The 23,903-nt window shown below is 51.5% G+C and overlaps 2 protein-coding genes across 3 annotated transcripts; one reads left to right on the top strand and one right to left on the bottom strand.

Moving 5' to 3' along the window:
- Window positions 1–2,245: 2,245 nt before the first annotated feature.
- On the bottom strand, window positions 2,246–14,242 carry Twf2 (twinfilin actin binding protein 2). Its single transcript, XM_048416909.3, has 9 exons — window positions 14,085–14,242; window positions 10,714–10,791; window positions 5,601–5,779; window positions 5,211–5,306; window positions 4,721–4,825; window positions 4,495–4,620; window positions 3,458–3,608; window positions 3,213–3,334; window positions 2,246–2,837 (listed from the first exon to the last, which is right to left on the bottom strand). Exons 1-9 carry the CDS (start codon window positions 14,107–14,109, stop codon window positions 2,670–2,672), a joined length of 1,050 nt encoding a protein of 349 aa, XP_048272866.1. The 5' UTR covers window positions 14,110–14,242; the 3' UTR covers window positions 2,246–2,669.
- A 3,973-nt stretch (window positions 14,243–18,215) lies between these two features.
- On the top strand, window positions 18,216–23,317 carry Ppm1m (protein phosphatase, Mg2+/Mn2+ dependent 1M). 2 transcript variants are annotated; one of them, XM_085689666.2, is made up of 10 exons: window positions 18,216–18,491; window positions 19,315–19,432; window positions 19,518–19,772; window positions 20,335–20,447; window positions 20,765–20,849; window positions 20,950–21,068; window positions 21,233–21,296; window positions 21,508–21,615; window positions 21,750–21,874; window positions 22,174–23,317. In XM_085689666.2, the coding sequence occupies exons 1-10, from the start codon at window positions 18,268–18,270 to the stop codon at window positions 22,316–22,318; spliced, it is 1,356 nt and encodes a 451-aa protein (XP_085545792.2). In that variant the 5' UTR covers window positions 18,216–18,267; the 3' UTR covers window positions 22,319–23,317. The 2 variants fall into 2 exon arrangements, with proteins under 2 accessions (XP_085545792.2, XP_085545791.2); XM_085689665.2 differs by having other exon boundaries at window positions 18,219–18,491; window positions 21,726–21,874.
- The last annotated feature ends 586 nt before the right edge of the window (window positions 23,318–23,903 follow it).

Raw genomic sequence — 23,903 nt, 5'->3', positions numbered from 1 at the left:
TGCCATGTGGATCCTGGGAACTGAACTCAGGTCCTCTGGAAAAGCAACCAATGTTCTTAACTTCTGAGCCCTCTCTCCAGCTCCTCTGTTCAAAACTCTCATTCTGGGTCCCACCTCTGCCCAGATCCTCCTTAACTGTTTGGAGCCCTAGTCACTGTCCAAACAGGAGCCAAGATCCTATGCTCCCTGTCCTTCCATTTCCCCCCTGATCTGCTGATAGCCACACTGGCTTTTTGTTGTTTGGACATAGCTGTGCACTTGCTAGCTTGGTGGCCTTTGAACATACTCTTCCCTCTGCCTGGACACTCTTTTTTCCAGATTCCCCACATGGTCCAGTTTGTCTCCCGCCTTTACACACTGCTCATATCATCTTCTCTTTCCGTGAAGCCTTCCCTGACCTCTTGTGAACCTCTCAGCTCAGCTTCACACCCATTCTTCCAGCACCGTGAGGGCCTGACTGGGCTACATAGTGAGACACTGACTCCAAAGAAATTCAGACATAAGTAAGTAAACCTGCCAGGTCTGGCTCTCCTGAGCACTGTGGCCTGCTGGTTTTCTTTTCGTATAATGTTTATCAACCGCTGCCACAACACGTCACCCGCCCTTCATGCTCTGCCGGATACTGTCTTACTCTCTTGTTGGAACGCTGACTTCTTGAGGAGAGAAGCTCCGATCTGTGTCTGCGGCACTGCTCAGTATCTGACAAAGCTATGTCTTGTCCACGGCACTCAGCTTTGGTGGTCGGGTTATCTTTGAGTGAAGTTTGAATAAATAAATGAATGAATGAGAGAATGAATGAATGACCATTCTCCAGAAAGGGGCAGAGTTCTACATTAGTCTCCTGGCTCTGCCCAGAACCTCATCAGAGTGGATCTCATAGCAGGCAGGATCCAAGGTACCAACGATTTAGCTGGCTTGGCAGCTTGAGGCCATCTGCATGATCTTGCTTGCCTGAGAACTCAGTATTTGGACTGAGTCTCCTGTGGAACTTTGCCAGGGTCCCAGCTTTTCTGTCCATAATCCTAGGGGCTTTAACAGGGGTTGAAAAGAACCTCTGCAGTGGGACAATGCCCTGAGCCAGGAGAAAGGACAGCATCACTCAGCAGCTCAATGTTTCTCCATCCGTCTTCTCTGGGGACAGGCAGTGTCTACCCACTCTTCAGAGGCATAGCCTCACCCATGACTTCTGCTGAGTATCAAACTTGGGCAGTTTCCCAGAGGCCAAGGGACTCCTTATGGACCACAGAGTCAGTTGTCCACTTTCGCTCACCACCCTGCATTCCTTGGGAATAGTAAAGCAGGCCTGAAGAGGGACACAGGGCTGCTGACAAAGACACACAGGACTGGAGATGCCAAGGTACAGATCTAAGAATGCCCATTATAGCTTCAGTGCCGTGAAAACCCAATCAGAGAGCCCTTACCAGGGTGGTGGGATCTACAATGCCTTCTTAGGAGCCAGGTGTAGTGGTGCACACCTTTAATCCCAGCACTTGGGAGGCAGAGGAAGGCGGATCTCTGTGATTTTGAGGCCAGCCTGGTCTACAAGAGCTAGTTCCAGGACAGGCTCCAAAGTTACAGAGAAACCTTGTCTCGAAAAACCAAAACCAAAACAACAAAACAGAGACAAAGCCAGGTACAGTGATATATGCTGGTAATGCCAGTATTAGGGTGGCTGAGGTAGGAAGACTGTCTCATTCATTACACCGCAAGACCCTGTCTCAAAACAAAATGCTAAGATGTTAAGAATAAAATTTAAAGATGGAAAGATCTGACTACAGATCAAGGCACAAATCCACGAAAGCCCAGAGCAGCAGAATCTGGTTTTTCAAGTTCAGAGTTGAGAACATGGCTAACCTTGCCAAAAGTCAGCTGTCTGCCCCCACGGTGTTAGCCTTGTCTGGCCTCCAGATCTGTATATATAAATGTGGAAGGCTTTTCTTTCCTTTTTTTCAGACAGCATTTTACTATGTTGCTCAGACTGGGCTCAAACTACCTCTTTTTTAAGCCACCGAGTTTGTGGTAACCTGTCACAGCACCCACAGGAAACAGACACCCAGTTCTCTACAACCTCATGGAAGCATGTGAGCCTCATGGGAAGGGCTGCAGCCGTACACTCAAGCATCTCCCATATACCCACGGTCAGGGGTGCCTGGGCGTCACCCTGGCAGGCCAGCAAGCCCCTTCTAAACAGGAAAAGGACAGCTATGCCAACAAAGGCATTCAATTCACAAGGTGAGGCTCAATATTGATTTAAAAATATTTTATTCTTTAGAAAATACAGCGTTCACCCATCCCTTCCTGTGACATCTGGCCCCTGCCAACTGTCCCCACCCTCTGTGGCCAAAGGCTTCTGGACTGAGTTGGGGCCATAGCATCAGATCTGGAGGCTAGGCTCATGCCAGGCTCCCCACTCAGATCTCCTTGATAGAGCCAGGTAGGGCTCCCCAGCCACCCTGTGCACACAGATGAGAGGAAGGGACAGCCACAGGGCAAGGCCACGAAGTGCTGGTCCAATGGCCCTTGAAAGTAGCAAATGTGTTCAGCCACCTGTCCTCCTGTCCCACAGGATGCGATTCCTTAGAGCCCAGGCTGGGGAGGAAGGAGGTGCAGAAGTGGCGGGGTGGCAACCCTGCAGTCCACACGCCTGGCCCTGTTCCCAGTCCAGACACCTAGCTGTCATCTCCATTTTCGCCGGGGCCCCGGATGAGGCGCTTATGGCCCCGCTTGCCCCCAGGGCCCTTGGGCTTGGCGAAGGCCTGCTTGAAGGCATGCTGCTTGGGATGCACCTCATCATAGAGGAACTCAGCCGTCAGCTCTGCCCCATCACCAATCTCGATCTGTGTGGATTAAGACAGAAGCCATCACTATGCTGAGGTCCCAACACATACCACTCTTGATAAGTCTCACTCCTAGGGTCACCCTGATAGCGATCATCTTCTCTGAGGTCACCACTAGGTATATAATGTAGGGCTGTCACTCTGCTGGCCCGAGTCACCATCTCCTAACCCCCCAAGACCTAGGGAAAGGAAGTGACCTAGGGAAAGGAAGTGACCTAGGAAGTGACCTAGGTCAAGGCTTGGGCTTGTGTGTGTCTTGGGTTGTCCCAGATCTTAGGCTCCCCACCCATCCAATATTGTCTGCATCCTGTATGACTTAGGACTGCAGTGTCCCACATGGAGAGTGGGGTCATGGGCCCTGGGGACAGGCTATACCTTCTTAGCTATCTCCAGCTGGAAGTCTTGCTCTACAGAGTCGAGGAGGCGGCTCTTACAGCTGGAGTAGAGCATGCGCTCCTTAATGCTGCACTTGTACCCCGGCATGGAGTAGATGAACACTGTGGGGGACAAGGAGGTGAGCCCGCATAGGTTGGGGTACCCCCATAGCAGACCCAAGCAGTGGACTTGTCATTGCTGCTCTTGGCCAGCACAGAACTGAAGTCCCTGTCATAGCGACTCACCCACAGATTCAAGGGAGTCACCCTCATGGGTATGCTTGTACAGGAAGAAGTGGTAGCGGGCAGCATCTCGGGGAACCCGGGAGGGCAGCTGGGCCACATTTGTGGGCTCTGTGTGTACCAGCTCGATAGTCTCCCGTTCCAGGTCCAGCTTCTGCGGAGGAGACGGGGAGGTGTGAGGGTATCACTGTACCCATTAGGAAGCAGGACTGGTAGGCAGGCAGGAGTGTTTGGAGGGCCCTTCTCCCTGGGGTCCCCTTCCCAAGGCTGGACCTCAGGCTGCAGGGGTTATTCTAAAGAGACCTTCCAGGCCTGGCCCCAACTCTGCCCCTTTGAAGGTTCAGCTGGGGATGAAGCTCCCACTGAGATTTGTCTGGGGTGGCGAGGAAGACCTCGATCTCAGCAAAGGCATTGCAACAACTCCATCCTCAGAGGCAAAGCCCCAGGAAAGTGTCTGTAAGGGAGAGCCATTCTGATTGGGCAGAGGAGGCAATCGGACTCTGCCTGGGAAAGAGGTGGTCAAGGAGGTTCCAGAGAAACTCTGGTATAGGACAAGTGTCAGCCCTAAGGGCCACCATAGGTGTCTATTTATTGTGAAGGTGTACAAGGCCACATGTTTACTGGGTGCCTGTTATGGCCAGGACTTGGGCGGGGGGCAGAGAGAGGAGAGGAAAACAGTAAGTTCTTCTTCTTCTTCTTTTTTTTAAAGAAAAAAAGAAAAAAGATTAAAACAGGGTCTCATGTGATTAGGTTGACCTCGAACTCACTATGTAGCCAAGGATGACCTACAGTCAGTCGGATGCTCCTGCCTCTGCCTCCTGAGGGCTGAGGCTGCAGGTGTGTGCCACCACAGCCAGTTCGACGTGCTGCTGCTGAGGATAAGCCTGGTGTGTGCTGGGCAAGCACGCCACCATCTGAGCTGCATGCTCAGTCTAAGAACAACACGGACTAGCAGAATGGTTCAGGAGATGGAGATGGGGCTGTGCAACACATAGGCAGAAACAGGAGGAGCCCACAGTGCCCGGCCTGAGTGTGCTTACCAGCTGGATATAGTTAACTGTCTTCTGCTTGAGTTGCTGGAGAGCCCGCTGGACCTCAGGCTGCAGGGGGAAGGCCAGGCCCTGCAGGGTCTGGTGCTTGCTTTCCACGCTGATCTCGGTTTTCACCTGGGGTGGGGGCAACCACGAAGAGAGGCTTTACTATTCACAACAAGCTGCAGCCTACCATGTTTAGCAACCCCCAGGGCACACCCTACTGCGCACCCACCTCGTTGATGCGGATCTGCTGGAGCTCTCTCTCAGCCGACGTCAGTGGGGCAGGTGCGGCACAGGATGACAGGTGCTTCTGGTACCCAGTCAAGGAGAGGTCGTCCTGTGGGGAGGCTCAGAGGTAAAAATGGACACCCCAGGCAGGCAGGTGCCCACTGTGAATCTCTGCTTGCAGCTCCCAGACTCCTCATCTTTTCATTTTTTTTTTTAATTTGAGACAGCATCTTATGTAGCACCAAGCTAGCCTCAAATTCACTACACAGTCAACAATGACCTTGGACTTCTGGTCCTCTTGTCGCCACTTCTGAGAGCTGGGAATCAAAACTAGGGTTTAATGCATGCTAAGCAAACAATGTAACAACTATGGTGCATCCCAGCTCCCAGTCCTCCTGTTTTTCACCCTGAGCCTGGCGCTGAGTTGCTCTGTGACACTCACACTGTGCCTCACCCTCTGGTCCCCATTCTGCATTCTGGCTTGGTTGACTAACCTTTACTGTCCCGAAGAGCTCATCCTTGATGTGGCCGCCTCCAAACTCCTTCTTCACTGTGGCTCGCGTGGCTGCATACAACATCTTCAGCCGCACCTGAGATGGGGCAAATTATAAGGCCCTTGGGCCAAGCTGACGCTCTAGGGGCCAACTGCAGGGCTTGGAATCAGGTCATCTCACTGATCCCACATGCCCAGCAGGGGGCGCGGCAAAGCTGAATCAGGCAGCTTTCGCCAGCAGGGGGCGCCTCCACCCAGCTCAAACAGCCCTGATGAGTTAGGGCAGCCCCTAACATTCCTTCCCTTAGCCTTCTTAAGCCAGTCTTTCATCTGTTCCCCCACTTCCCACTGGCCCCAAGCAGGAAGATGGGCAACGGTGCCTAGGACTCACAGGAGAATTATCAGGTGACCAGGCCAGGAAGAGCCACTCGAAACCCTGGGCATTCTGAGAGTCAAGGCGGAAGAGGAGGTAGCAGGGCTCCTGGGCATCTAGCAGCGGCAGCACAGCCCTGTCGTAGTCTTGATCCCAGCGTCCCACTGGCTCCTGCGAGGCACCCAGCACGAGCTGCTCTGGGGGCAGAGGCTGGGTGAGCCGAAGCGGCGCATCCCACCTCCCCCTCCACCTGTGGACCTCTGTCCTCTGGATGTAGCTTCCTGAGCCTTCTCAGACATGCTGGCCACTCCACCCCACTTTCCCATGAGCCCTCAAATCTCCAAAGTAGGAAGTTGAATTGTGAGTGATTAAGTATGAGCAAATGAAGGAGGCCACACATGCCAGCTGCAAGGGGCTTCCTTTGCACACACCCCACACTTGCAAACGCTTGTATTCATGTACACTCATGTATTTGTGCACACACAAACACACAAAGGAACACAGCTTGTACCCACTGCCAGCAACAATGCAGTCCCCTCAAGGCACTCCTACACCGGGCGCTGCGCTGATCAGTGCATTCTTAACTGCGCATTCTTTTTTTTTTTTTAAATTTATTTATTTATTTAGTATACAATATTCTGTCTATGTGTATGCCTACAGGCCAGAAGAAGGCGCCAGACCCCATTACAGATGGTTGTGAGCCACCATGTGGTTGCTGGGAATTGAACTCGGGACCTTTGGAAGAGCAGGCAATGCTCTTAACCACTGAGCCATCTCTCCAGCCCCTTAACTGCGCATTCTTAACTGTGTATGATTTCTTGCTCTCAAATCCCTCAACCACTGGCTCTGATATGCCCATCTTAGGACAGTGTGCTAGGGGAGAGGCCACCACGCCTAGCTTCAGCCCTCTCCCTCAAAGTAAAAACCAATAGCAGCCAACTACTTTTTTAAAACAGGGTTTCACGCCAGGCAGTGGTAGTGCACACCTTTAATCCCAACACTCGAGAGGCAGAGGCAGGCAGACCTTTGTGAGTTCGAGACCAGCCTGGTCTACAAGAGCTAGTTCCAGGACAGGCTCCAAAGCTACAGAGAAACCCTGTCTCAAAGAAAAAAAAAAAAAAAAAAAAGACAGGGTTTCACTACATAGCCCCATCTGACCCTGAATTTATGATCCTCCTGCAATGGTCATCAGCCTTTTGGAGGCTTGGGATTACATATGGGCATCATCATGCCCGGCTTCTGCTTGTGGTTGTTTTTGATACAAAATCTTGCTATACAGCCCAGGCGGCTAGCCTTTAACGTGCAATCTTCCTGCCTCAGCTTTCCAAGTGCTGGGACTACAGGAATATGTCACCCAGTTTATCTAACAACCAACTTATTATTTTTTATTTATTATTATTATTAATTTTGAGACAGGGTTTTTCTGTAGCTTTGGAGCCTGTCCTGGAACTGCCTCTTGTAGACTAGGCTGGCCTCAAACTCATAGAGCTCTGCCTGCCTCTGCCTCCAGAGTGCTGGGATTAAAGGTGTGTGCCACCACCACCTGGCTATTACTATTATTATTAGTGTGTGTGTGACATCTATGAGTATGGGTGCGTGCATCTCACAGTGTGCATGCAGAAGTCAGAAGACAACTTTCAGGACTCAGTCCACTGTAAGTTCCAGGGACTGAACTCAGGTGGTTGAGCAGCAAATACTTTTACCCACTGAGCCATCATGTTGGCCAGCCTGGTCCTGACAGACCTACCACCTTTCTGGCCAAGCAGGTCATCCAATCACAGTTTTAGGCTGAGACATCATTCAGACACCATACATGTACTTGGTCACACATGCTAACCCAGAGGAAGAACTGGGCAATGGTGATCCTAGCTGGGTCACGGGTGATCCTAGCTGGACCACGTCAGCACTTCACTAGATCCCACCAGGTCTTTTGGATAGGGTCAAGAATCCAGCTGCCTGAGAATCTAACATGTGAGGCCTCCAGTCTAACCAGCTCTATAGGTCCTGGCTTCCTTGCCTGCCTACCCAGAACTCAGAAGGGAATCAGGGTTGAAAGTTAGCAGTTAAAGCTGGACAGTGGTGGGGCAAGCCTTTAATCCCAGCACTTGGGAGGCAGAGGCAGGCGGATCTCTGTGAGTTCGAGGCCAGCCTGGACTACACAGCGAGTTCTAGGACAGCCAGGGAAACACAGAGAAATCTTGTCTTGAAATCCTGACTCCTCCCCCCCGAAAAGAAGAAGGCTGGAGAGATGGCTCAGAGGTTAAGAGCACTGGCTGCTCTTCCAGAAGTCCTGAGTTCAATTCCCAGCAACCACATGGTGGCTCACAACCATCTGTAATGAGATCTGGTGCCCTCTTCTGGTGTGCAGGCACACATGCAGGCAGAACACTGTATAAATAAATAAATAAACTTTAAAAAAAAGAAAAAAATAAAGTAAGTTAGTGACTATAACCTGTGAGGTTGGGGAAGGGGAGCAACCTCAGTCAGTACTGCTTACTTTGTTGGTCACATTTTTTTAAGTTTTTATTTATTTCATGAGTGTTTCACTTAGATTTATGTATGTGCAACATGTATATGGCTGGTACCCATGGAGGTCAGAAGAAGGTATTTGATTCCCTGGAACTGAAGTTACAGATGGTTCTAAACCACCACGTCGATGCTGGGAATCAAATTTGGTTCTTCAGCAAGGGCAATGAGTGCTCATAATCGCTGAACCATCTCTCTGGGTAGTTTGCATTTATTGATTGATTGATTGATTGATTGATTGGCTTTTCGAGACAGGGTTTCCCTGTAATTTTAGCTTGTAGACCAGGGTGACCTCAAACTCACAGAGATCCTTCTGCCTCTGCCTCCTGAGTGCTGGGATTAAAGGCTTGCGCCACCACCACGTGGCTAGTTTTGACATTATTAAGACAGAATGTTTAGACAGGTGTGATAACTCAGAGGGGAAAGGTACTTACCACCAAGCTTGATGATCTAAATTCAATCCCAGGGATCTACATGGTCAAAGTTGTTCTCCAATCTACAAACATGCATGCATGCATGCACACATGCATGCTCATTCAGACTTGCACGCTCATGCACACTAAATGTAAATTTTTAAAATAAACCAGAATTTTATTATTATTATTATTATTATTTTTGATATTTTTAGACCAGGGCTCATGTAGCTCAGGCTGGCTTCCAACTCACTATATAGCCAAGAATGACCTTGAATTCTTGATTCTCCCACCTCTACCTCCCAAGGCTTCCTTTTTCTATTTGGAGACAAGTCAATATAGTCTAGGTTGGCTTCGAACTTGAGTTCCTCCAGTCCCAGCCCTCTCGAGTGCTGGGATTATAGGCATATCCCATCATGCCAAGCTATACCAGGAATTTTGCATGACAAGTGTAATTTGGGGCTGGAGAGATAGTTCAGCTGAAAGCACTGGCTGCTCTTCCTTCCAGAGGACCTGTCTTTGATTCCCAGAACCCACGTCGGCTGCTCACAACTGCCTGTGACCCCAGCACCAGCAGCTCTGACGCCCCCTTCTGGCTTCCATGGGCACTGCACACACAGGCACCGACAGGTTCTTGCTATTTTGTTTGAACAAAGAACTCGGACAGTGGCACACACTTTTAACTCCAGTACCCGGAAGGCAGAGGCAGGGGAATTCCTGTGAGTGAAGGACAGACTGATCTAAAGAGAGAGAGTTCCAGGATAGTTAAGGCAACACAGAGAAACTCTGTATTGGACAAAAACGAAAAACAAACAACACCCCCCCCCCAACAAAAACTAAACAAATACCCCAAACCGTAGAAAAATCAGGTGCTCCAATCACACTCAAGTAGAATATAAACCCCTACCCCAGGCATTCCCAGGTACCCCAACATTGGAATGCAGAATTAGGGTTTAATAATCTACCTGGAGATTCTTATGCTTATGGGTGCCATCTACAAATGACATCTTCCCTGGGAGGTTAGGGGACAGGGCTGAAAACGGGGGCCAAGGAGCTCAACTGTCTCTTTTGTGTTTGTGTATTTACTTTTTTTTTTTTCTTTTGGTTTTTCGAGACAGGGTTTCTCTGTAGCTTTGGAGCCTGTCCTGGAACTAGCTCTTGTAGAACAGGCTGACCTTGAACTCACAGAGATCCACCTGCCCCTGCCTCCCAAGTGCTGGGATTAAAGGAATGCACCACCACCCGGCTCAACTGTCTCTTTAAGGGTGGGAAGCCCCAGGAGGCTTCCACTCATCACCCACCATAATGACCCCTGCCCAGTAGCCTCTGAGGGCATCTTTTTGGACAAAGCCCAGCCTAGCTGTGATCCTAAAGCCCGAGATGAATTCTGGGTCTGGCGGGCCCTGCTAAAGGAAATGGGATACTAGACTCATTCAGAGTGCCTGGTGCCAAAGACTCACGACAGTATGCCTTCTGAGGATGCCAGAAGGACCCCACACCTACTCCTAGAATCTAATCCCTCCCTGCTGAGGCAGTCGCTTGGCACAGAAGAGAGAGGGACTTCTTGTCTCCCCATCCCTATTCAGCCTCAGATGGATCCTCTGCCTTCTTGGATACGTCTGCTTTAGGCCTTAACTCAAGACTCACACCCACATACCCCTAGTACTGGCTCGTAAGAACCCTGGGTCCCACGGTCAGCTCAAGGCCCTGTCAAGGACAGAGTTAGTTACTCTATCCTGTTTACAGAATGGCAAGATGTAAGTTCTTCCTTCTCATTCTGGGGAAGGTCCTTGGCATTTTAGTTCTCCTATAGCCAGCAGCCAAACCAGGTCCAGTCTGATGACCATACACACACAGGCACGCACACACACATGCAAACAACATACATACACACATAGTCACTGGGCCCCTGCTACCTACCTAGCTCAGCACCCCAACAAGGCCCATCTCACAGCCTCTAGGTACTGCGGCTGGACACGACCACAGGACAGGGCTCTCCACAACAGAGTGGCCACCATCCGCACCCATAGGGCCCCCCCACCCCGAGGCTCCTCTGTGAATGGCCTCATTCCATTCTCAGATGGAGAAAATGAAGCCTGAAGGGGGCGGAAAGCTAATACCCATTGTCTCTATCCCCAGAAGCAACTGGGTTCAGCCTCCAAGCCATGCCCCAGCCAGTGGGGGACACTCACCGTCCTCAATGATGACTTTGATGAGTCGGATGGAGCCAGCCCGGGCCTTGGCAAAGAATTCCTTTAGCTCTTCAGTGGCTACAAGCACAAGAAACATAGTTGTTGGTGGTGAGCAGGCCGAGTGGATAGGGATGAGTTTGGGTCTGCTGCTGTCCCCGAGGGGTCTGAGGGCTAGGCTGGGAAGTGGGTTAAATATGGCTCCCCCATGTGACTGGGAACCCGAGACGGCCACTGAGCATAAGCTCCCAAATTTAGCTAGTAGGAGTGGTAGGCAGATGGCCTGCTGGCTGGGATAGCTCTGATGACAGGGCAGGCAGGAATGGATGGGACTGTCTGCATGAAGAGGGAGCAGGTTCAAAGACAAGTCAAGTTGGTAAGAACGAAGGGCAGCCACTTGTCCCCTGGCAATAGGATGGTCCAGCAGTGGATGGGCACCCACTCAGCTGGTCAGTGTAAGTGGACACACTCATTTAGAGATACACACACACAGGCAACAGACACAGCTGCAGTGTATCCACGCCATGTGAACTGGCAAGACAGACAAACATACAGACGAAGGCGTGCACGACACAAGAATGCATTTGCAGTCTGAGCTCCCAGCCAGTTTGTACCAAAAGAAGGGCCCACCCGCCCCAACATAATCCTATCGAGGGGCAACGAAGCCTCAGCTCCCAGGCAGTAAGGAAGGCTTCCTGGAGGAGGAGTGGAGCTTGGAAAAGAGACTCCACCTTGGAAATTGGGTGGCGGGCAGAGCTGGAAGGTCATTAATGACCAAGGATACAGTGCCGAGGTGAGGACCACAGTCACGGTTAGAGGATCATGAATCGAATCATCTCAACTCCACTCTTGGTAGTAGAGAGGGAAAACCACAGTCCAAGTGTGTAAGGGACCTGCTTGGGTCTCTAGGTGAGTGTGACCTTGGGGCTGCCAGGGTCAGAAGAACCCCGGCAGAAACACAGCTGGAAAGTTGAGGTCACAGAATATTTATAGGTCTTGACTTGGGCAGCTGATAGGCAGCTTAGGGGCGGGGTGGAGGGGCTTTAGGTAAACAAACTCTCGGTCACGTCCTCAGGTGCTCCCCTTTTCCTGAAACCTCAGGCTGTAGATTCATGAAGGTCACTATGTGGCCAGGGGCCTATCAGGGCCTATCCAGTCCTGGGGACAGAGAAGCATGGCTTGGTACTATACACAAGGAACACAACCCTGCTGGGCATGAACAAGTAGTAACCATCAGCAGATGCTTGAGGTTTTAAACCTGATCTTTGGGGCCCCAGCTTCCGCTTAGCTGTGTGACCTCTGACCTCTCTGAACCTCAACCTCTTCTATAAAACAGAGCTAATTCCCTCAGACTCAAAGGTTGGTGGTAAGGAGTCCATGGAAGAAGGTGCTAAGGAATGGGATTTCTGCTAATAATTATTTTTTTGATCTAAGGGTGGCTGTGTTTTATTGCTTCTCCTACCTGCCTGGACCTTGAGAGAGAGGCCAGCAAGCTCCCCAGAGGGAGAGGCTGACAAACCCCTTCTACTGTTACCAGCACGAACTGAAAGCCAGTAGGGAAAGTGACATCCCTTTCTACCCCACCCCATTGCCTCCCCAGTCACCATCAATAATCTAGAGGCCAGACCTGGGATACCTGAGCCTTGTCATCAAAGATTCATGTCTCCCCACCCCCACCTTGCCCACCTCCAACTCCAGCAAGCTTCAGGTTACAGTCCTTCTCGGGGCCCACTCTGAGGTCACCAGGCCTACTTCTATGGCCAGACTAAGGCTGGCACCTGATCTTCCGGGGTGGTCTTTCTTGCTATCTCCAGCAGGCTCCAAACAGGAAAGTGGACACCCTCATAGGTGGGACAGTGGGAAGCTCCCCTAAGCAGGCCTGTCTCCCAGCATGGGGAATGAAGGAATAGGACAGAGTCCACCACAGGGTCTGTCGCAGTGTGTGTGGGCACTAACTTCCTAGCACCTCCTCCCAGCTGGAGGCAGCAGTTCAGACAAAGAGGAAGGAAGGGGCAGGCCAAGCGGTGGTTTCCCCCGACAGTTTCCCACTTTGAGGCTGACTCAGGAAACCTGACCCTCCATCTCCAGGAGAAGTTGGCTCACCTGAGGGAGGCCAGGCCCGATCTAGTTCCTGGCAGGCTCAGGACAAGCAGGATGGGGATGAGGCAGAGCCAAGGGGAAAGCCTCTGAGGACTATCCATCCACCAAGTGGCCACAACCGCAAGCAGGGATTCAGGCGGTCAGGCAGGTCGATGGTAGTAGCCCTGGGCAGGGGATCATGATGTGGTGACAGGAGTGGCGGATGGCCAAACCAACAAGCTGTCTAGGCAAGCAGCCTGGCCTTCCCTACTGGCCAGGGAAGTAGTCCTCCCAGGCCAGTAATAGATGGGGACAGCGAGACCAGGCTGGGCCAAAACACCTGGCTTCTAGCTATTGCTTCTGTCTCAGTCTATCTATGGAGGAAACTGGGACCCTAGAGAGGAACTGTGGGTGTGACACTCTGGGCTGTAGACACTTCCTGTAGATGAGGGTGGAGGCAGGAACACTCCTAGAAAGCCCAACTCCTGTCCCTCTTCCCTGCTTTCAGCTTGAAGTTGGGACTTTTGCAGTCCTGGCTGGAGCAGATCACAGTGGAAAACGGAAGAAGCCAGAGGCCAAGGTCAGATGTGCAACTCTCCCCAGTCTACTGAAGAGGGAGGGCTCTATGCCAGCTTTTGTCCAACCTAGTGTAAGAGTATGGGGGTTCTGGAAGGAGAAAAGGCCAGGATACCCTCTCCACATATATACCCAAGTCTACGTCAGTCATAAGACACCCGGGCAAGCATCCACAGTAGCACACACACACTTAGATGTGCCTGAACTGTGCACACATGCAGACACCCATAGATGTGTGCATGCTGCCAAGAAACACTGTTGTCTGAGATGGTCCATGCCACCTACGGTGTCCAAAACCAGCTACTAGTGTATGCACACGAAGCAGCTTGGGTCGACCATAACCAAGTCGCATCCAGATGTGCACACACAGGATTGTATACAGAGGACATGTGCACATGCGTGTGCACTTTTCCAGATGTGCACATCCGGGTACACCCCACCTTCAGAAAAGAACAAAAATACTCAGATGGGTACATACAGGCACATCCGCCCCCAGATGAGTACACAAGATACTTCCACCCTTGCTGTGTGCACCCATGTGCACCCACTCCCGGCTAGGTACACCAGTCTGTACTCCCCCAAGATGTGACTCGCGGCTGCAAAAGAGAACAGGAAGCTTCCCTGGAGGGTGCGAGGAAGAGGAGGACGAAGGGACCAAGCGCGCAGACCAGGCGCGGCAGAGCCCTTGGGCCCCCTGTCCGCCCTCCATCCGCCCTCACCATGGATGCCGGTCTGGTGCGCCATGGCTCAGCGTTCGGCTCGCTCGTGCCGTCGGACCGCTCCGCTTGGTCCTGGCCCGGCTCGACTCGGCTCGCCTGGACCCAGAGCTCCGGAGGATGTGGCGGTAGCACCCAGCTTCACTCAGCTTCCCGGGCGGTGCCGCAGGACCCGCCCCCAGCGCGCCCCGCCCCCGGAGGGCGAGGCCGGCAGAGGCGGGCACTAGTGCCGCGCGTGCGCGCCGCGGGCCGCCGGGGTTCGAATGGCCGAGTGCTTCTCCGCTACCCTCTCGGTGACACAGAAGGGACCTGGAGGTGCCCGAGGGGTGTGTGGGCGAGCGCTGATCTGCCAAATTCCAGGAGTCTTGTGGGCGGATCCGCGCTTGGGCGTGGGAGGGACTGTGCGTTTGCCTCTGAGGAGGCTTGAGAGTGGGAGCCGATCCAGGCGTACCCTAGTTTGTGACACGTGAGGGGAATCTCAGTATAGGTGGGCATGCGCGCTTGTGTGGTTGTGTGTGTAGGGGGCTCTTGGTCCCCAGGCCTTTCTTCACAGGTGGAAGCCTAGACTGATGATCTCCTATCAGTCATCTGGTGCATGGTGTATGTGGTGGCTGGAGCCTTACGCTGAGAAAGGAACAGTAGGAGGAGGTGAATTGTGGATGGAATACGGTAGGAGAGACCGGGGTGACCTAGTAGAGTGGAGAGTGGAGGAAAGTTTTCCCGAACAAAGGTGCGTGTGGAAAGGCCCAACAGTTCTAAGGACCAGAACTTAGTCTGAGACACTTCCCAATTCTTAATGAACTTGTCTCCATTATCAGAGGCTTTTTCTGCTGCTATTACTAACAGTCATTTAGCAGCTAGTACTTAGATTTTTTTTTAAAAAAGATTTATTTATTTTATGTGTATGGATTCTCAATTCATACACATAAACAACTTTATACAAGAAGGGGGCATCAGATTCTGCTAGAGATGGTTGTGAGCCACCATGTAGTTGCTGGGAATTGAACTCGGGACTCATGACCTCTGGAAGAACTTGGAATGCTCTTCGCTGAACCATCTCTCCAGCCCCAGCAGCTAGTACTCTTAACCATTCAACCATCTCTCCGGCCCTGAGGATTGTTATTTAAAAATAGATAAATGGAACTGGACAGATGGCTCACTGGTTAAGAGCACTGGCTGCTGCTGTTGCATGGGACCCAAGTTTGGGTCCAGGCACCCACGTGACATAACAGCTCACACCTGTCTGTAACTCCAGCTCCTTCTGATCTAGAACTAGGCACAGATGTGCAGAGATACATGCTGGCGAAACACTCAGACGTAAAAAAAATAAAATAAAATAAAATAAATTTGAAATAAAAACTTAAAAAAAAAAACAACCCAAAGTTAGATGAATTAATGGGAATTTCCAGTTTCCAGGTCAGGAACTGGAGAGATGGCAAGCATATAAATTCAGATTCCCAGCCAGCACCAGGGTGAAAAAGCTTGGCTTTACCCCCTTACCCCCAGGACTGGGCAGGGAGACCATGGGGCGTTGGAGGAGAGGGAGTTGGAGGAGACAGGCCAGTACCTACCTGGAGCTCATTTGCTAGCCAGCCCAGCTAAATGGAGAGCTCCAAGTTTAGTGAGAGAATCAAACAGTAAGATGGGGAGCAACAGAGGCGGATGGCTGATGTCCAGCACTGTTCCAAGTCTATGAGAAAACACAAGCAATAACTAGCTAGTTTAAACAACATCCTCGGACTGGGGATCTGACTCAGCCAATAGAGTGCTTTTCTAACATGCATGAAATCCTAGGTTTGGTCCCCAGCACTACATAAACCAAGCGTGGTGACAAATAACTGTAATCCCAGCATTAGGGAGACAAAAATAGGTGGATCTCTTTGAATTCAAGGCCATCCTTATGTTCCAGGCCAGCCAGGGCTACATGGCTAGATTCTTCCTCAAAAACAAATGAATGAATGAATGAATGAATGAATGGAAAGAAAGGAAAAAGAAAAAGGTTCAAGATTAGCCCGGGCTACATAGTGAGTTCCTGGACAGCTTGGGTGACATGGGACAATATCAACAAACAAGCAAGGAGTCAGAAAAACTGCCAAATAAATGAAAACTGAACTGTATTTGAAACTTCTTTATAATTTATTTATTTGTATTTTATGTGAGGTATTTTGCCTGTATGTATGTCTGTGTGAGGTTGTCAGATCCTCTGGAACCGGAGTTACAGACAGTTGTGAGCTGCCATGTGGGTGCTGGGAACTGAACACATATCCTCTGGAAGAGCAGCCCCTTAACCACTGAGCCATCTCTCCAGCCCCCCTGTATTGGAATTTTATTTATCTGTAGGCAAAGGTTTTAAAACTTTGATAAGAGTTGTGATTGCCAAGGATGGGGAAACAGGATATGGAAGTGTATATACAACAGTGTGATGACTGATCTTGAGTGTTGAATTAATTATCTAGGAGGGGAACCTTTGAGCTAGTCTATGAGGGCATTTCCAGGACAGTTTAATCAGGAGGGAAGCCCCACCCTGAATGTGGGCAGCGGTCTGAATAACTAGGGAAGAGTCCCCTCTTCTTGGTGGCAGACACACTGTGACCAATTGCCTGGGATTCCTGATTACCCAAGATAGATTATCCTTCCGGTAGTTGCTTTTTACAGATACTTTGTTACAGCAAGAAGTAAAGAAACTAAGGCAACTGGTGTGGACGAAATCATCATATGTATCCATCCCTTTTATTGGAAGCAGTGGGGTGAGGTGGGGGAGGGTGTCTGGCTGTAACTTTCTCAGACTTTGTCTCTACTTATACCTGGATCAGGCACCACCTAGCAGAACCCTACCGATCTTCAGGGCTCAGCGTTAGCTCCGTATTCCTATGCCCTGAGTGTGGCTGTTACTCGGTGGGCTCAGTAGGTTAGCTCCCCCAAGTTACCAGGGTGCAGCTCTGTTTCCTAAGACCCCTCCTCTCCCTGGGTAGGAGGACATGCCAGCAGAGCTGGGCTGGCTGACTGAAGGAAGTGAGGCCCACAGAGCAACCGCCTGTTTAGGGACAGTGACAAAGGGAGGGAGAGAATGCCTCATCCATCTATCCTTGGCCCTTAAGAGATTTTTTGAATTGGCTTCCTGGAGGAGAAAAGAGGAAGAGAAATCCCTTGAGGGGTGGTCCGACTCCGCTGCACTGTCATACTGCAAACCCTGGGTAGCTAATACTTCCCCTCTGTGGGCCTGAAATGGAAATTGCAGCCTTGCAGAGGGGCAGCTGGGCTTAGGTGACAGAAAGTGACAAGGGCTCTGTTAATGTGCAGACATAAAAGGGAACACTGCGGCTAGCCCCAACAGTGACAGCTACCTAGAATTTAAGAGACATTCTGAGCCAGAGTGATGGCACTTACCTGTAATTGTAGTACATGGAAGGCAGAAGGAGTGCCTAGACTTTGTGGCCAGCCTGGTTTATAAATTCCAGGCTAGCCTGGGCTACATGGTGAAAGCCTGTCTCAAAGCAACAAAATATGTCAGAGAAATTCTTACACTTCCCTCAGTTCAAGGTTGCACTTTTGACAAACTGGAGAAAGGAACCATGCTCTGCTTTAAATTCCCATAGGTTCCTGCTGTCCATCACTCACACTCCAGGGAGGATCTTGTGCTGTCCAGAGACGCCATCTTGACTGCAGGGACAGCCATTTGGGAGTGGGCCTCTGAGAATGAGCACCAGGACGAGCAGAACTCTGGAGCATTCTGGGCACGCTCTTAGTCAATGTGTCATCTCACACCTCCAAGGACATGCTGTCCCCATCCTCCTCTTGCGTCAGGCGATTGCTAGCAGCGCGAGGCTGAGGCTCTGTGTGCACTCGCCCAGCACCCACTGTAGATGACTTAACGGTTCCTAGAATAGAGGGAAGGGTTTCCCCTCTCAGTGGGATCGAGTCCCACAGGTGCGGGTGAGCCTTCGCACCTGCTCAGTGCCACACGGCCTCAGGCAGGCGGCTTCACCTCGCTAGTAAAGTGGGGTGGGCGAAAGCCTTTCCCTCCTTACAGGTGAAGGTGATGTTCTCTAGCCGCACACACAGGGGCGGGAGGGACAGGAGGGGGTGTGGTGCCCGCCCTAGGCTCCACCCCAAGGCCCGCTTCCTCTCTAGGGCGGGCGGGACCTGGGTGTCCCGCTCTACGCGGGCAGCCCCCGGCCGCCACGCAATGTCCGCCGGCTGGTTCCGGCGCCGCTTTCTACCCGGGGGTCCGCTTCCCGAGCCGCAGCCACCGGGGCCGCGCTCCAGCCCGGTGCCCTATCACCGGCCCCGCTTCCTGCGTGGCTCGGGCTCCAGCCTCGGCGCCACCGACTCCTCGCGCCGCTCGGACTCCCGGCCCGTGCGCTGCCCGGCGCGAGGCCGCACGCTGCCTTGGAACGCAGGCTACGCCGAGTGAGTGTCCCTGCCCCCGTGTCCCCTTCAGACTCCCTCCTTGATCTCGTTGGGCTCTGTACTGACCTAGAAAACTGGCTGAGTATGGACACTCCCGTTAACCCCCTTCTTGTTCTCACCCCTGGACTCCTGACAACATTCCTCCATTAACCACTCTGGCATTTTCTTTTGGAGAAGGTTGTAGGTCCCTGGAGGGCCATCATCCAACTGGGCCCCCCTTTATTCTGGTCTTTTGAGATGTATGTCCCACCTCACACTTCACTCTGGGTTTGGCCTATGCTCTATGGGATAGGGTTGGGGTAGAGATGATACCCCACCAACCCTGGACCTGCCCAATAACTATAAGGGGCCTGCACTGATTTAAACCCTAGCGACAAAGCCAATGAACTGTTAGAAGACTTCCATCATTGGGGCAGTGTAAAGTAACTGGCTTGCACAGCAAGCATGAGGATCTGAGTTCGGGTCTCCCAGAGCAACCTTGTAAAAAGCTGCATGTGGCGTTTGCGCCCTGTACTGGGGAGGTAGACGCGGAAAGAAGACCAACAGGACTTGTTGGTCAGGCAGTCTAGTTGAATTAGTGAGCCCCAGGCTTTGTAAGAGACTGACCTGTCTCAAAACACTATGGCGGAGAGCAATAGAGGAAGGCGCTTGGCGTCCACCTCTGGTCTCTGCACACACATTCACAGTCACAAAAGAACTTCAAAAAAGAAAAAGAAAAAAGTTGTCCAGGTGTGTCAGGGATGGCACCCAAGAAGCAGTTTTCCCCGGTGAAGTCTCTGTACCACAGAGGCATAGATGAGACTGGTGATGTCTATGACCTCAGGATTATCAATGCTGAGAAATCTGAGTTCAATGAGGACCAGGCTGCTTGTGGGAAGCTGTGCATCCAGCGATGTGAGTTTGGGATTGAAGAAGAGTGGCTGACGGTGTGCCCAGAGGAGGTGAGTACAGCCCAGCCTGAACCCCACTTTCAGGCTAGGGCCAGGAGGTGCTTGGTGGAGCCTGACAGTCCTTCTTCCTATGCAGTTCCTGACAGGTCATTACTGGGCCCTGTTTGATGGGCATGGCGGACCTGCAGCAGCCATTTTGGCTGCTAATACCCTGCATTCCTGCCTGCGCCGGCAGCTGGAGGCTGTGGTAGACGGCTTGCTGGCCACCCAGCCTCCCATGCATCTCAGTGGCCGCTGTGTCTGTTCCAGTGACCCTCAGTTTGTGAAGGAAAAGGGCATCCGGGCAGAAGATTTGGTGATTGGGGCCTTGGAGAACGCCTTCCAGGAATGTGTGAGTGGGGCCTTTGGGGTGTAACTGCATACCATAGTCACCCCCTTCCTTGGACTCTGGAGAGAAAGTCCACTGTGTGTATTTGTTCATTTCTAGTCATAGCCCCGAGGTCTTCAGCTTAACTCTCCATTTATCTAGTTCCTATTGTGTGCTAATTGCTCACCTGTACTGCTGTTGGCCCTCAGAGCAAACACTGGTTTCTCTTCCTATTTTGAATTACACTTCCCTTGTGTAAAATCTCTTTATACAGGAATTCAGGAGCCAAGCCTTTTTTTTTTTTTTTTTTTTTTTTTTTTCTGAGACAGGGTTTCTCTGTGTAGTCTTGGCTGTTCTGGAACTCACTCTGTAGACCAGGTTGGCTTCGAACTCATAGAGATCCACCTGCCTCTGCCTCCTGAATGCTGGGATTAAAGGCATGCGCCACCACCACCCGGCTACTGGTCAAGCTTTTGAGCTGGGATTTGTAGGCTTGCTTTGTGAGAATGTGGTTGTAATAAGGGGTGGGGAACTGGAGATGTCTGACACTTCTGGCAGCAGCTGTGATGCCCTTGGTTTGCTCCAGGATGATGTGATTGGGAGAGAGCTGGAGGCCTCAGGCCAGGTGGGTGGCTGTACAGCCCTGGTGGCTGTGTCCCTGCAGGGGAAGCTGTATGTGGCCAATGCTGGGGATAGCAGGTGAGTGGAACCTTGGAGGGCAGGGCAGGGTAGTGGGCAAGAGGGTACCAGAGGGAGTTGAGGCAGTGAAATGTTTAGAAATGAGGGGACTGGCTGACCATGCATTTGTATGAGTGGACAGTGGTGCCAAAGCAGGAAGGGGCTACAGGGGCCATGCTAAAGGGCTGTATCTTTACTCTCTAGGTCTTAAGCAGTCATGGAGGGATCAGAATGGCCAGAAGTGGCCCCTGGTGGTTGGAGAAGGGTGGTAGGAGGGTGGCCATGGGTGAGTATGGAAGCTGTTTCATAGACCTGTTCCGCTCCCCCAACCCGTGTAGAGCCATCTTGGTGCGGAGAGATGAGATACGGGTGCTGAGTTCTGAGTTCACTCCAGAAACCGAGCGGCAGCGGATCCAGCAGCTGGTAGGCACTCTTGGCAGAGGGACCCCTCAACTCCCTGGGCTGAGGCCCACACAGGGCTCTGGGAAGGGATCCTGATCTGAACTTGGCTTCCATGTCCTAGGCCTTCATCTACCCTGAGCTTCTGGCTGGTGAGTTCACCCGATTGGAGTTTCCACGGCGGCTGAAGGGGGATGACTTAGGGCAGAAGGTTTTGTTCCGGGATCATCACATGAACGGCTGGTGAGCTGGGAGACAGGGTGGGGAACGGTCCAGGCTCACCTGGATGGCCTGAGGCAGTCCTGCTTGGGCAAGGTGGGCATGTGAAGGTGTGGTAGCTGGGTGGAGGATGGGAGAAGCTGCAGTAGGGTGTGGGCCTTTGGCTAATTCTAGGTCCGCTCCTGCAGGAGCTACAAACAGGTGGAAAAGTCTGATCTCAAGTATCCACTGATTCACGGACAGGGTAGGCAGGTCAGTGCCCCCTGCCCAAGAATCCCTCTTTAGTTGTTCCTTGAAGGTGGGAGCTCCTTTGTCCCTTACTTGTGGCTGTTATCCTGGTGTCTGTTCCCTCATGATGTTTCTCCCTTAGAAGCCACGTCCACTTCCCCTTTTGTGCTCAGCAGAGCCAGACCCTGGACATATCTAAGCTTCTTACTGTCATTGCATCCTCCCTTTCCCCCAGGCTCGGTTACTAGGAACACTGGCTGTCTCCCGAGGCCTGGGGGACCATCAACTCAGAGTCCTGGACACCAACATCCAGCTCAAGCCCTTCCTGCTCTCCATCCCACAGGTGATAGAGCAATGTAGCCCACTCCAGGTTCAAACTGCCCACAAAGGGCAGAGAAAACCTGGTAGGAGCTGGGAAGGGAGCATTGGAGGATCTTCAGGCTTAACTTGCAGGTGACTGTGTTGGATATGGACCAGCTGGCATTGCAAGAGGAGGATGTGGTTGTCATGGCAACTGATGGGCTCTGGGATGTCCTGTCCAACGAGCAGGTGGCACGGCTTGTGCGGAGCTTCCTCACTGGGAACCGAGAGGACCCACATAGGTACTGTAGCTGAAGGGGACCTGACTGGACCTGGGTTGGTCCAAGTAGCTTCAGCTGCGAAGACAGTACTAACTCAGGGGGGGGTAGCCTGATAAAGGTCTCAAGTGACCTAAAGGAGAGGGGATATGAAAAAAATTTAAGTCTAGTCTGATAATCTAGTTTGTGGCCCTTTCAGGCTTGCTGATTGTCTTATGGTTGTGCCACAAGGGGTCTCCCAGGTGTTCTTTCTTGTGCATTGAGTTCTGGAGGACTGGCTTTGGCCTTTTGCTCTATCCCCAAAGTACATCTGGTCTTTACAGGTTCTCAGAGTTGGCCAAAGTGCTGATACACAACACACAGGGGAAGGATGATGGTGCCAATGGAGAAGGGCAGGTGTCCTACGATGACGTCTCTGTGTTCGTGATTCCTTTGCACAGCCCAGGCCAAGGGAGTGGTGGCCACTGAGGATTCAGATACTTGCACTCTATGACCTCTTCACAACCAGTGCAGTCTGGACATACTGGACATCCACTGTGGCCAAGAGCGGACCCTGTCTGACCTGTCCCTAACCACAGCTCAGTGCTCTTACTTTCTGCCTTAACTGTTTCAAAGACAGCAGTGGGTGGAGAGCCTAACCTACCAGACCCTACTTTCTGCAGTGGTTAACATCCTTCTGGCAGCAACATATGGTGTCTGTTGGCTCCTCAGTGGCCTAAAGGGTTTAGGGTACTAAGATGCTTTGGGGAGCAGGCAGCAAACTCACTTGGTTCTAACTCATGAATGTCAGGTCATCCATCTAACCATCCATTAACACAGGGTACCTTCTTGAAATCTCTGGGCAGCCTTCACATCTGCTGGATCAACTATCTTAACTTTCTTTTTTTAAATATCGGGTCTCTATTATGTAGTTCTGACTGTCCTGGAACTTGCTATGTAGACTAGACCAGGCTGGCCTTGAACTCACAGAGATCACTTGCCTCTGCCTCCTGAGCGCTGGCATGCACCACTATGCCTGGCTGGACCAGCCATCTTGAAGATAGCTCTTGAGACTAGTTCAGGTCCTGTCCTGCTCTACTCATGAAGGGCACAGGTCCCAGATAAAGTTGGAAGAGCAAAAACAGAGTGAGAAGCTTCCAGAGTTGGCTAGGCCAATTGTCACTGCCTGGAGCCTGACTGCCAATCTGGTTGCTTTTCACCAGTCCCAGGCCTATATCTATGCCAACAGTGTCTGTTGTTTCCCCAGATCTTATGCCAGATCTTATCTACTTCTCAGCTATCCAGTTCTTGTTTCTAACCCAAGTTTAGTCACCTAGCATTGTCCCCACCCACTCTGCTGCTCTCCTGCCCACTCTACCCTGCCCAGCCTCCAAGGATTCATTCACCTCTACCCGCAGCATTGGCCACATGTAGCATTCCCTGCAGGAACTCAGCCAGTCTCTGGTATTAAATGTTTGTTGTAAAAGAGCCCTTGTGAACTATGAATTGCTCACACAGCTTTGGTCGACACATCTTGCCACTTCTTGTGGCCTCTCAGTAAATTCCTTTTAGATCTACCATGCAAGCTTGTATATAATCAGGACTTGTTTTCCATTCTGAGATCCCTCATTGTTGCTAGGGAATGAAAAGGCATTTAATACCTGTGAACTCTGGATTATAGGTACCAGAAGGGCTGCCTTTCCACTCTTTAAAAATTGTTTTGCGAGAGTTTCACTATATAGCCTTGGCAATCCTAAAACTGTTTTGTAATCTCAACTTTGTGATCCTTTGGCTTCTGCCTCTAGAGTGACTGGTTTCTCACTATGTAGGCCAGGCTGGTCTGAAACTTAGGTAGCCTGAGTTGGCCTGTCTCATCCTCCTCCCTCAGTCTAAATACAAAGATTACAGGTGTGGATCATTACCAGATTCCTCACTTATTTCTGAGTGACCTGGTGCTTTACATTGAGTTAGTAAAGGTTTTATATAAGGCGGGTTAGTGAAACTTCACTCATCTTCCCCTTAAGACTTTCCAGTCCAGGCTGGGTGGTGGTGGTGGCGTATGCCTTTAATTGCG

Source organism: Myodes glareolus, chromosome 4, assembly GCF_982192425.1.
Source record: "Myodes glareolus chromosome 4, mMyoGla1.1, whole genome shotgun sequence".
NCBI classification, from domain to species: Eukaryota; Metazoa; Chordata; class Mammalia; order Rodentia; family Cricetidae; genus Myodes; species Myodes glareolus.
This window is presented reverse-complemented; position numbering and strand designations above follow the sequence as displayed.